General features: G+C 40.7%; 1 protein-coding gene across 1 annotated transcript in view; it reads right to left on the minus strand.

Moving 5' to 3' along the window:
- Positions 1 to 897: 897 nt before the first annotated feature.
- Positions 898 to 13,318, minus strand: part of chrm4a (cholinergic receptor, muscarinic 4a) — a 45,787-nt gene continuing 33,366 nt past the window's right edge. The window contains exons 4-7 of the mRNA XM_039792594.1: positions 10,283 to 10,484; positions 10,019 to 10,105; positions 7,521 to 7,790; positions 898 to 3,953 (exon numbers count right to left, since the gene is read on the minus strand). Of these exons, the coding sequence (XP_039648528.1) occupies positions 3,708 to 3,953; positions 7,521 to 7,790; positions 10,019 to 10,105; positions 10,283 to 10,484 (805 nt within the window). The 3' untranslated portion in view covers positions 898 to 3,707. The remainder of the gene's footprint in view (positions 3,954 to 7,520; positions 7,791 to 10,018; positions 10,106 to 10,282; positions 10,485 to 13,318) is intronic.

Raw genomic sequence — 13,318 nt, forward strand, 5'->3', positions numbered from 1 at the left:
AAAACAAGGTAAAGTTTTAACATTACCGGAACAAAATCATGGCTTTAAGATGCATTCCCCGCTATCAAGTGGAGTGGAGTATCTACGCTCTCATTATGGGCTCTCTGCGTCAAGTGCAACACCTAGAGGTAAAATTTGGTATTCCGGTCTGGTCCGGTGATTAATTAGCGATGGCCAAATGAAGCTTCATGAACCATTTTCTTTATATTCTGAGCCCACTAGATGGCGCTCTCTGTTCAACAAAGGGTTGAAAGCACACTAAAATGCCATTCCTTGATAGCCTGGTCCTACCAGACTCTCGTACATTTCATTTGTCCAGAGAGTCTGGCCACTCTCCATTGACAAGTGTTAACTTCCTTGAAGGCGGGTACTCTGTTGAAGTTTAAAACTATTGGATCTGCCCAGAGCCACTCTGGATCTGCCATAACCAATCGCTAACGTTTGGTCGTGACGTCACCTTAGCATCGCTAGAGTTCGCCTTAGCAACTCCTTCACCACTAACGGAGCGATCTGGAAAATCAAACTTTTCCCTAACCCTGTGGGGAGGAGGGCCACAACATCATGGCCACCAACAAAACTCAGCAAAGATTGTTCTTGCTCGGGCTTTAGCTTCTGGATATTCGGCAGCGTTGCCACAACAGACCAAATGGCTTCACTCGCATCTTTCCCGCCGCCATTACAGAACTACAACTCAAACTAGCGCACAACCTCAACATCATCGTTCTCAGCCACTCCCTCTGTTCGCTGATTGGACCGGTAAAGATTGGCAAGAGAAAACCTGCGAATATACCGCAAACCCAGACGGAGTACTGAAGGAAAATTAAAATTGAGCGGAAGTACGTAGGAGGGCAGAGCCAGGCTAATTCCTTGAGCCTTTTCTTTAAACCAAGAGCACCTTCTAGTGGCCTCAGAGAAAATAAAGAAAGCTGTTCACAAAGCTTCATGAAGCTTCATTTGGACATCACTAATATTATTTTCACAGCTATATCACAGCTCGTCATGGGAAAAGGGTCATTGGGGAACATATTTCATTATTATTGTTAACGAAATTAACACTGCAGCATAGATATTAATTTCCAAACAGGCGTATTAGTCACTTGACATAACCACCGCTGCTATAAGGAAATGTTTAAGCATTAATAAGTTGAGGTAACTGCGGTAACATTATCACCTTCGCAAAGGAGGTTATGTTTTAGGTTTGGTTCGTTTGTCTGTCAGCACAATTACAGAAAAACTACTGGTCCAATTTTCAGGTCCAAATCACAGGGTCGCTTAGTTATTTGTGTGCTTTTGTTTTTATCTTTATTGTGCAGTTAGTTTGTAGACTTACAACTACTGGCCAGATTATCATGAAACTTTGTAAATCAAATATCAAAGTCTAACTGGCAGATTGCCACAAAATGAAGTGACGTCCATAGTCCTCAGCTGATGAAAGCTCTGTGTTTTAGATGCTTCGTGGTGACTAATTCCTCTGGCCATAATGCCAAATCTGTACATACTACTATTATAATATTATAAACAAATTTCTCTCCATTCATTTTGACATTTAAAGACAAAATCATCAGAGGAAAAGCCCTACTTATGTAGAACTCTTGCACTTTAATTTAATGCTACCATGTGGGCAAACATTTCATTTGGACAAAAGAAATATATAAAAATCTATACAGCTCCTTTCTGATGGGCTTAAGCCTCAAGCAACAGTGTTCGAGGCCTAAGGGCAGTAGTGTGAAATTTAGGTCTAAGAAGAAAACTTCCTGATCATCACACATTTAAAAATTACTCTTTATATTATTACAATTACATAAACCATATATTATATTTAAGCCAACTCCAAGCATTCCCTACCAAGCGACCCCTACCTCACCCCACCTGGCTGCTATGGACTCCTGGAACAGTGTGGAGAATTGATATTGGATTTAAGCATTACAGTGCATTTGTAAAGTTCATTAAATATCTCGAAGTACATACATCAGAAGATGATAATCTTCATGAAGGTGGGTACCACAGAACAGAATTTTTTACGACAATTTTAGTTCCACTTATCTCAGCAGTTCAAAACTTTCAGATTGGGGGTTGAACATTGCAACTTCTAAGGACTGCTAATGGGGCTATACCTTTAATCATGTTTGAATATGCTAATTAACACGGAAGCAGACAACTATTGGCTAACAAACTGCAGGTGACTATGTAAAGTAGCCTATTTGTATAGTAAGCTCTTCTACTATTTGTAACTTCTGTGGTTCTATGACATGCAAGTAGTATGCAAATCAAATTTATTGAGAGCAAGATCTTGACATTTGTCAAACCAGATTGTTATTTGATGGCGTATGAAATGGAATGACCAAAACACAAACTGATCACATGGGTAATAGGAGAAAATCACTACTACATCTTAAATAGGGAGAAGTACTACAGTTAATGAGGTGGTCAAGTTGTAAATAATTAAAGTTTCTTTAGAAACATAATTAGCTGCTATTGTTATAAGTATGAGTCATAAGTTAAAGACCTTCACAACATGGCTGCCACAGTGTGGTATGCTACTTGTATTTTCCCTCATACTGCTGCTACCTTCTCCTCTATCCTCCACCATAACAACTTACCCTACTCCTCCACTTTTGCTTTGTCCTCAGTCACAGTCAAAGTCTCCCGGTCATCCCTCCTCTCCTCTATATGTAGATCTCATTTATTCATACTTTAATTTCATTTTTTTCAGTTTTATGGCATCTATGATCTATGGTATCAGAAGCAATTGCATAATTTGGGCTGTCAATCAGAATCTGAGTTTTAAACATTTATATACAATAATGAAATCAGATAAAATTCATAAAAGATCACCACGATAAGATTTCTTTCCAAGAAGCTGCCCTACACTTAAATGAAAATGACCACCAAAAGCTCACAGGGAAAATTTTGTTTTTTCTTACCTACTTTTGCGTTCCTTTGCAATAGGTTTTGAGCTACTGTACCTTGCAATACCTTATGCATTCCCTCTGATCCACAGAGGAAGGCTGAGTTCTAACGTGCATACAGCATGGATACATTATGATATGGAATACTATTATGTATTATGTTTTATTTATAATTGAGTGAGAGTATGCACACTTTCAGCTATGGCTCAGCTGCAAGTCTATATCATTACAGCTAATTTTAGATAACTAGTCTTTGCTAGTTACTATTTTTGTTAACATAGCTATATTGCATTTTGACTGGCTGCTGCCTTTGCTGTGATTGTGACAGAATGTAGCTGTGATAATGACAGCAGCCATGGCTTGAGTTGCTGCTATAATTAACAAGGCAGTGACACATAATTTTTAATGGGTGGTGAAACTATTCCTGAACTCCTGTAGTGTATATTGGAAACACAACTGTCATATCATTAAACTGGGCAGGTTAAAGAATCACTGTCACATTTCGATCTGAATCTATGTGTACCAATAGGGATGACTGGCATTCATTTGCAGAATAAACCACAGTTGCTCATCCCCTATATATGTATCTAGTCTTAAGAAGGAACCCTTCAACTAAGTTGTGTCATCCATTTCCCTTCAGCCCTCTTCCACTCACCTTTCAACAATATTTCCTCTCTCCCTTTAGGGCTCTTCTACTCACCTTATAAACAATATTTCCTTTCTCCCTTCTACTGTCCCTCCTTCTTGTTTTGTTTACCCCTTCCCCATCCATCCCACCCTAAGTCTTCTCCTTCCATCTCATCTTGTACCTATATTTTTATACTGGCACAGCAGCAGGTTCTTGAACGTCTTTTTGAATGTGGCGTTGCACAGTGCGTAACAAGCTGGGTTGATAGTAGAGTTGACATAACACAGCCAGTAGCCAATAGCCCACACAGTGTCAGGGACACAAGACTGGCAGAAGGTTGAGATCAACACCATGACGTTATACGGTGTCCATGTGATGATGAAAGCCAGCAGGATGGCAAAGATAGTCTTGGTCACCTATAGAGAATGGGAAGAATAGAGAGAGGAAGAGTTAACTGAGCAAAAGAATAAGACCACTGATGATCTTCTCTACTTCCCAGGTAGCAATTTGTTTTGTTTTTTAATTTCTCTGTGGTATGAAAATCAATTTGCTGAGAAATAAAACTAGTTTGAGATAATCTATGAGACATAACATTGTTTCTGTTGTTTTGTAGCATGGTGTATCTGGTACCTTATTTCCATCCTCAACAGGTAGTTTTGATCTTTAATGATAATTCTAGTCTTTTTCTTGCCATGCCTTGTGTAAATATTCTTTAGGGAGGGTAGGGCATGTTTAGTTGAACAAACCACTCTTTGCAGAGCCTTGCGGTCCTGTTGGTGGTTTCCATACCAGACAGTGATGTTCTCCGTCAGGATGCTCTCTCAATGATGCATGAGTAAAATTGCTCAGTATTAGAGGGGATAATCAGAATTTCAGAAATTCTACCTACTCTTCAACAAATCGATTGGTCCATGGGGAAAAAACACCTGCACCTTTTCTCTATATCAACTAAATCGTCCAGAGTGCACTCTACTTGGTAGTGTTGTGTACATCAAAACGTTTTTTTACTGAGGCCACTATAGGTTTTTATTGCTTTAAAATGGGAGCGCCATTTAATTACAGGATGCTACAAACACCAGCAGCGTGATGAAGTGCTAAGCGTCTATTCTGCGCTGTGAGTTTTTTTGTTTCTTTCTGGTCGCAAAGAGCTGAAGAATGTTCAACTTTGGGTAAAAAGCTGAGCTTGTCACATTGCCCGTCACATCCTACATGTTCAAGTGTTGAACATCAGCAAGGGAAGAGAAATTATTACTGCTGGACCATATACATCTGTCCTCTCTACCTACGTGTTTCAGCTTTCCCTGCATCCAGAGCAAGTACACTGTGCCACCAACATTTTTATTTACGCGGATATTCCATATCATAGCAACCAGCAGGGTTGTGCCTGAACGCGTTCATATTTTGGGCGAACATGAACTGAACGTACTGTATTACTGCCTGATGAACGTTACTGTGAACCGTTCATTCTGGTGTCTGTGAACGGCACGTTCTCTCAGTTTAACTTCGTTCAATAGGGTGCCAGATTTCTATAGAGCCTTCCAGGCCAAAACCCGGCTAAAACACACCATAGACAGGCCTTATTATGTAGCGGAAAAAACACCCAATCTGGCAACACAAGCCACCAGTGTCGCACCTCCGCATGCGTCATCAAAACAAAAAGCAGCATGTAGGCGACGAAGCAGCAAGGAGGCGTCGTATGATCATTTAAACGAGTTTTATGACAAGGTCGGTGAGGATGGGAAAAATCTTACATTATGCTTTCATGGACAGGCAACCTTATGAAAGTAACACCAATCACTGGTGTTACTTTCATAAGGTCGCCTGTCCATGAAAGCATTTTTTTATCTGACCAATGAGAAGTTGGCTGTAGAAGAGCATATTGACCAACCAATCAACTAACCAACCTGGAGTCATCAGCCCTAATCTGCTTTAGCTGTTTTTGCTTGCCTATGGCCTCATAATGTACAAAAGATGTGTTTAGCTCACTTGCTGAACACATCAGCACTTGTCAAGGAAAGCAGATGGTCTTGTAATATGTCATATTTATTATACCTTGTCACATGCTTTTGGAGTTACCCATCTGGTATTGTAGTTCCACTTTCTTCCTGTAGTCCTGTTTTTTGCCTGTTTTACTGCTCTGTAGGCTGCTGCTTTATAATTGTCTGTTTCTAGACTGCATTCTTAATTTGTAGGCTGCAGTGAGTATGTTTATGGCATCTCGGATAGTTTTAGTAATTCATGGGATCCTGTTGTGGAATGATTTATCTTTAGTTTTGGGTTCAGTTGCTTCTGTTGTTTCACAAATTGAAGCTACCACAGACAAGGGGGTAAGCGAGCATCCGGAAAGCGTACCTCCTATGGAGAGATTCTAGGCTAACAAGCCATCACCTTCCGTTAGCATTCCATTTACTCCCATTCATTTTGGTGTCACTTTGACAGCGAATAACTTTACATCTGAAGCGTTTAAAGACTCTATTTGTCCACTGTTTATTTCTAAAGAAACACAACAATGTATAAAAGGCTCCATTACCTTGTATCTCACGTTATGGCCATAGCAGACGTTTTTGTAAAAACGATTTACGTTTTTGCTAACGATTGTGTCATAACCACGCGACTTTCTGTCGCACAGTAGAGAAATTATCGTATAGTCAGGAGAAGCTTGCAAGAAGTTTGAAACTTTCATTAGCTGTTTAAATTTAATTATTAATGTTAACTAGCATTTTAGTTAACAATAGTTAACAATTTAGTTAGCAATAATTACCTTGCCTATGTTATCTCCTTACATATACCTACGCTCTTCGTCTCTGCAAGATTCGGAATGATTGAGATTTCTCTTGGCACAGCTACCAGAAGACTTACAACTTTTAGACAGGTTGCTCACGTCACATCTACGTCATAAGCTCAGTTTGAGGCTGCGCAGTAACACTCAGCCATCACCAGAAAAATGACTTCACTGGTCTTAGTCGAAGTATATGGCGTTGCTGTGTCCATTTATTTTACTGTCTATGGTCATGTAGTGCAGACTGTAGGGTGGCCTGTGATTGGCTTGACCATTTCGTGACCTCACAGGTCACTGGGGGGATGTAGTTTGTTTACATACTTTGGCTGCTTCTCCCAAAGGCGAGTAGTGATTCCGCTCTATAACCGTTTTTGAAATGTGTTTAGCAGTGATCCTGTGTGTTTATTCCCCTTGTGGGACCACAATGTTCTCTTCCAAAAGTGCTGACTACCTAGATAAGAGCCACTCCTCTGAGTTTTCCTCAGCGAACCCCCTGATATTTTGAAATTCAAGTATGTTCTGTGGTGATTTTGAAGACTGCTGGACCAAAATCAGGAAAAAAAGTTGTTTAAGATGCACGCTTTGTCACTTCAAAAGCTCAGAGGAACATTTCCAAATGCCATCTGTCATTTTGAACACTAATGAAGTGAAGTGACTGCAGCTCAACAGCAACTCATCAACAGCTGCTCCGTACCCCATTGACACGCAGGTAAACTGGATAGTCCCACCTGTAAACCAGCAGCATACCGTATGTTGCCAAGCAAAACCAATAGTTTTAGCTTTGCTTGTTGTTATGATAAATTATACTGCTCTTTTCTGTCTCTGGATGATCAGTGAAGATGTAACCTGCATCATGATACAGTTTGCTTGTATCACCTACTCTTCAGACTGTGCTTTTTCACACATTTAGGGACACTGAAAAGGGATGAAGCTGAATAATTTGTAATTACGATGTGCAATTGAGCAAACCAATAATTAAACCCATTGCAATGCAAACTATTTCATCGTTACAATAATCTAAGGGTAAACAACTTAATTCTACTCATTTGTAGAGGGAGAACACTCTTTGTGTTCTCCCACTACCAATCGAACAAAGAGCCGTTGATGTAATGTACACCTATATGTCAGCACAACATGTATTGTTTACTCATTTATGTCTCATGCCTGTAATAGATTATATTAATGCAGTTTTAAATGAACATACTTTCTTTTCTCTGGCAGCCATCTGTCTTTTCCTTTTCACTTGGCTTCTAGCAATGCTTGCAAACTTTCTTGCCACAGTCCTAGGACGGCTGATTGGGATTGAATGCCTCTCGGCTCCCTCTACGGGGGGGACAATCTCTAAAGCGGTGATGCATTCATCCCCGGCCTGCTTCGTTACAATCTTTATCTTGGACCACCTTGAGTTGGAGGTGATCTTGGATACTGCAGGATTGGCTGTTGATGTGGCCTCTGGGTTGGGATTTGTTGCAGCCTGTAACAAAACCAAGACAGTTTTGTTAGAAACTTTTATGTCCAGTAAGGATGGATGAAGGTGTTTGAAGTCATTATCTACCACAACAAACGTGCAAGAATGCTAATCCAGAAAGAGTAGTAAAACATCTGGATTTGTATCAGTTGCTTAATTACATTTTCTGAAAAAGTGTTGCAGTTTTCAATACACTAAGGGGGCTTTCACACCTGCCTTATTTAGTTCGGTTGAGTAGCACTAGAGTTTATTGTCCCACTACAGCACTGCGCTCCCAGAATGCAGAGTTACTTGTGGTTCCTAGAATCTCTAAAAGTAGAATGGGAGCCAGAGCCTTCAGCTATCAGGCTCCTCTCCTGTGGAACCAGCTCTCAATCTTGGTTCGGGAGGCAGACACCATCACCACATTTAAGAGTAAACTTAAAACTCTCCTCTTTGATAAAGCTTATAGCTAGGGAGTGAGGAGTTGCAGCGTTCACCTAGACCGGCGGGGGAGGGTGTATATCTTCAGACACAGCACCCCTTCTCTTCTCTGCTTTTCTTCATAGTCATCAGATTCATCTACCAACCCTTATAGAACTGGCTCAGGTTTGCTTAGCGCCAGCTCTTAATTATGCTGTTATAGTTTAAGACTGCCGGGGGACTTCCTTTGACACACTGAGCTCCTCTCTAAACTCTCTTTGCATCTGTGTGCATCCATGTCCTAGAAATGCTTGTTACTAACTTAGCTTGGGGGAGCTTATTTCCCTGAGTTCTTGTTTTTTCGCCCAGCAGTTTAGGTGGCACCTATACCTATATCATGGTTGCAGCTGTCGCCGTGGTCCTGCTCAGCACCCTACTATGCCCTGCTACACCGTGCTACTACTTATTTTTTTTTCAGGGCATTTTCTTAGGCCTTTAATTCCAAAGGACAGATGAAGACATTAAAGGGGAGAGAGAGGGGGACATGCAGCAAAGGGCCACAGGTCGGAGTCGAACCCGTGGATGCTGTGTCAAGGAGTAAACCTCAATATATGTGCGCCTGCTCTACCAACTGAGCTAACCCGGCCACACAACAGCTACTATTTCTAGTCATTTTTCCATTATCTTTACTATCTATTTTACTATTACTATTTACTATTATTTACTTTAAGTATAGCAATTTCAATTAAGTCACATAAAGCTGAAGTGCAACTTCACATTTTAGATGTTGAGTCTTTTTTATGGTGTAACAATAACATTCTGGGCTGCCAGTGGTGCAGAATGTAACAAATACTGTAACAAGCAACACGTGTCACTAAAATAAATGGCATGTTCCCATTCTTTAACTTATTACTTGTGCTGAAGAATCCATAGTACTAAGTGCTTGCCGACATTGTGTCTGTGGCTAAAATTAAAATGATCAATGCTTCTGTGTGTGCGTGATGGGCAGAGGCATATGACCCAGCCAGGCATATAACAGGCGATCAATGTCAAGTCCATTGTAGTTGGATGTTTTCTGATCAAGCGAGCTTCATCAATGGTTTTATTTTGAAGGCGGAAATTACTATAGAAAAAAAAGCATATTGCTGGACCAACTGACCAATGGCCAAGTCCGAGTGCAAATACCAACGAGTCCAAGACAATTCTGAGACAATAGAAAAACATTTCAGTCCGAGACCGGAGCAGTGCTCAAACAACACATTCACGTACACAGGGACATATTTATTTATCTATGAGAATGTCCCTCTCTATCTGGTCACAGTATTTCATCAGATAATTGGTCTTCAAATGCACGAACATTTTGGAATGGTGCAACCCTCCCATACATGTCTCTGATGTGATGTTGTCAAAGCACCATATTGTTTATGTCCTCCTGTCTCTTTCTCTATGTCCATGTCCCCTCCAAACTAACACATGCAGTCTACTTTAACATCTTCCATCTGTTATGAGAGGTTTACTTATGTAAAACGTAGTTTTAGCCTCTGTGGTTTAGACCTGTTTGAAATATGATTTGATGATATTTTAAGTTGTGTGCATCCATGTCCCAGAAATGCTTGTTACAAACTTAGCTCTGGGGAGTTTATTTCCCGGAGTCATAAAGTCATAAAGCACCTAAATCATGGTTGCAGCTGTCGCCGTGGTCCTGCTCCACGCCCTACTATGCCCTGCTACATAAGTTGTTTAAATCCCAAAGATAATTTACTTTTAAGCTATGTGTTGGAAATAATGCCTAAAATGGAAAAAAGAAAGTTATCCAACTTTTGAACACCAACCTCAGATATCACCTCGTTGTTGGTGTTGTCCTTTGGTTCTGTGTGGGGAATAAAAGCTGTGGACGAATCGTTGGAGCTCTCTTTTTCCTAGATAGATAGATATTGATAGATAGAGAGATAGATATGTTAACTATGAAGCTTAAGATTAGATACAGCTACCACACAGTAAATTGCCCATGGACATTGAAGCTATGAATCTGTCACACTGCTTAACATCTGGAAGGCGTACAAAAGCCGAGATGTTAATTGTGTACAAGTCAGTACCTGTGTGAGTCCTGGACTGGGCTGTGCTAGAGGCTGTGGCTGAACAGGTTTTGGTTCCTCCACTCTGCCGTTTTTCACAGCCTCCAGTGCAGTGGTAGTTGAGTCTAGACTGACTTTGGGCGTAGAGCGGGGACTGGCCTGAGGACTGGTCTCATTGTTGTTGTTCTGCTTTAACAGGTGACTCTTCATCAAGCTGGGAGTTCTGGAAAAGAGTTAGAATTGCATTTTCTCACAAAGTATACATCATTAGAACATCTCTGCATAATCAAATGTGCACATTTAAAAAATCCACAAATGGACATGAATCATTAATTGTGAAGATATTATGGTAATTCATTCTGCAGCAAATTGGGTACATGATTAATCAATGTTAATAGCCTGGTTGACATGCATCTGGTGCCAATTTGTGATTTATTGACCCAGTTGTTAACTCTTTTGGTTGAACACAGAAATCTAATTTTTTGGAAGTTGCAAAGTTTAAGCTACAGTAAAAGCAGATATAATTATTTGGATAATAATAGATGCAAACTGCAAAAGATATACAAAATGTGGAAAAAAATTCATGTCACCTATACATTAAAACCATTTACAAGGAAAGTGATGATTGAATCTGAATTCAAACAACTCTACACATCGCCAAATATAGTGCTCAACATACTGTAGACCTAGAATTACACAGTATACACACATTTAGCCATATGTTTGGTAAACTGGTGTTTGTTTGGAATATACAGGGCATTTAGATGGACAGCAGAGAAGTATAATATGTGTGGTATCTGAGTGGTTGAAAATGTTTGGAATCCAGGGCTGAAACGATTCCTATAGTAATTTGATTACTAAAAATCACCGATGCAAATTTCTTGGCATCGAAGCTTCGTATAATCCATTTAACTATGTATTCACAGTCCACTGTGTTTTTGCACGGATGATTATTACTGTCACACAACGTGCTTACAGTGTTGTGTGTACAGGTGACATGGTGAATGCATGGCAGGGGTGAGGAAGACACAGGTCAGAGAAAACGACAGAAAGTGTCGAAAGTTTGGGTTCATTTCAAGCTGAAACTAAATGAAAACTCTGCCTGTTGTGTAAAACTGAACTAGCTTACCACAAAAGCCCTGCATCAATGCAGCAGCATCTAAGCAGAAAGCATCCAATCTAACGTTACCACCTAGTCCACAGAGCGGTCCGGGCACATGGTAACTTTATCATTTAACGTAAAATTAATATGATTGCTAGTTGTGATGAGAGCTCAACCGCCAACTTGGCGGATGAGGGAGCTCACACACACTGCTGGGAAACAGAGCTGATTAGCTGATTGTGTTAGTTATTCATTTTAAGAATATTCGACTACTAAAATAATTGATAGCTGCAGCCCTATTGGAATCCTTTGTAACTGATCAAATTCAAGCTCAGCACAGTTGTTGTTCCCTGTTAGTGGAGACAATAAACCTTTTACAACCATTCAGTATAAAGATTTCATCATTCAAGACATCATTTAATTTTAATGTCAACCAAGATAAAGTGATAACAGTGAGATTACATGGAAAATGGAAGCTAAAACAGATGTATGTCAATGTCACTCAGTCACCATGGTCTTCACCTTGAATGATGCCATCTTTCTATCCTCGATATCCATAGCAACAAAGTCATGTGACTGACCTCAGGTTTGGCTCACCATATGTCTCTTTGCCTTACTCACCTCATCCGAGACTGTGAGTACCATAACTGTGTTTGGGTCTCCACAATAACCAATCCGTCAATTTGTTGCAGGTGCCTTGTGTCCCTAAAGATTGTACATGGTTTCTTTGCTGTATATTTTCCTAGTAAAAACAGACAACTCCACTGTGTACCACATAAATCACCAGAGGGGAACCAGATCCCTTTAGCTGTCTCCAGGTAGCCAGGAAGCTCTTGTTGTGGGCCTTTACCATCTGGGGTCCATCAAAGTAGTGTATGTTCCAGGGGTGAACAATCGGGCCACAGATCTCCTGTCCAGGATGTGCTCCCTTCCATGCAAATGAAGGCTACATCTGGAGGTAGTAGCTTTACTGTGGTCCCGATTTGGCAGAGCTTGGACTTATATTTGTGAGAGCTGCTTTTCCCTGAGGACTCAGGGGGCTCCCACAGATGCTCTGTTTCAAGATTGGCTGAAAGATTTGTTGTATGCTTTTCTACCACTGCTTTTGATTCTCCATCTATTCTATTGGTTTCTACCACTCCTCCAGTTGTCCTACAGTTGACAAATGTGGTTCTTGCTGGTCAGAGCAGATCTCCTTTTACAGGCAGGTGGTCTGATTTGGCACCCCAAACCATTAACTCTACTCCCTCTGTAATTGGACAAAGCTGTCATGCAGACCACAGTTAATGCTAGAGATCCTTCCACACATGCTAACTATAACCGGAAATGGTGGATGTTCTCTAAATGGTGTCAAAGTAAGTAGCTAGACTCAGACACATGCTCTCCCCACATGATTTAGTGCTTCCTTCAGTTGCTTCTGTGTATGTTGCCATTTCTTGCATTCATAAGGTATTGAGAGGACTTTCAGTTGGGAGACATCCCTTTGTGTCTCAGTTCATTAAAGGTGTATAGCAACTGTGGACATGCAGGACTCTAAGAGGAGTAGACTGACAATATTGTGTCCACTAAGGTTGTTCAGGACTTACTTTACACACACTCAGTACTTGAGATGGTCACAGTCAGCTGTTTATAGGTTATAGTGAAAAGAGAGCCTTTCTGGCTTTCTTTGTCTTAACAGTGCTGGGTGGTCGAAACTATTCCCCCACTGGGTTCTACTGTCCTCTCAGCTGCTTGTCAGGGAAGAGATAGAGGGGACTCTTGCAACTGTGACTTGTCATCCAAGGGTGAAGAGCTTGATGATGGTCTTAGTGAGGTTGAAAGAGATCAGAAGTCATGACTAGAACTATGGATCTTTGAAGCCAAACAATGACCGCCATCTCTTGTCACTCACTGCATGCTGGATGCTCTTAAAGAGCCAAGCCTTCTAAGGTCAGTCACGTGACTTTGTTGACATA

The sequence above is a fragment of the Perca fluviatilis genome, chromosome 24 (assembly GCF_010015445.1).
Source record: "Perca fluviatilis chromosome 24, GENO_Pfluv_1.0, whole genome shotgun sequence".
NCBI classification, from domain to species: Eukaryota; Metazoa; Chordata; class Actinopteri; order Perciformes; family Percidae; genus Perca; species Perca fluviatilis.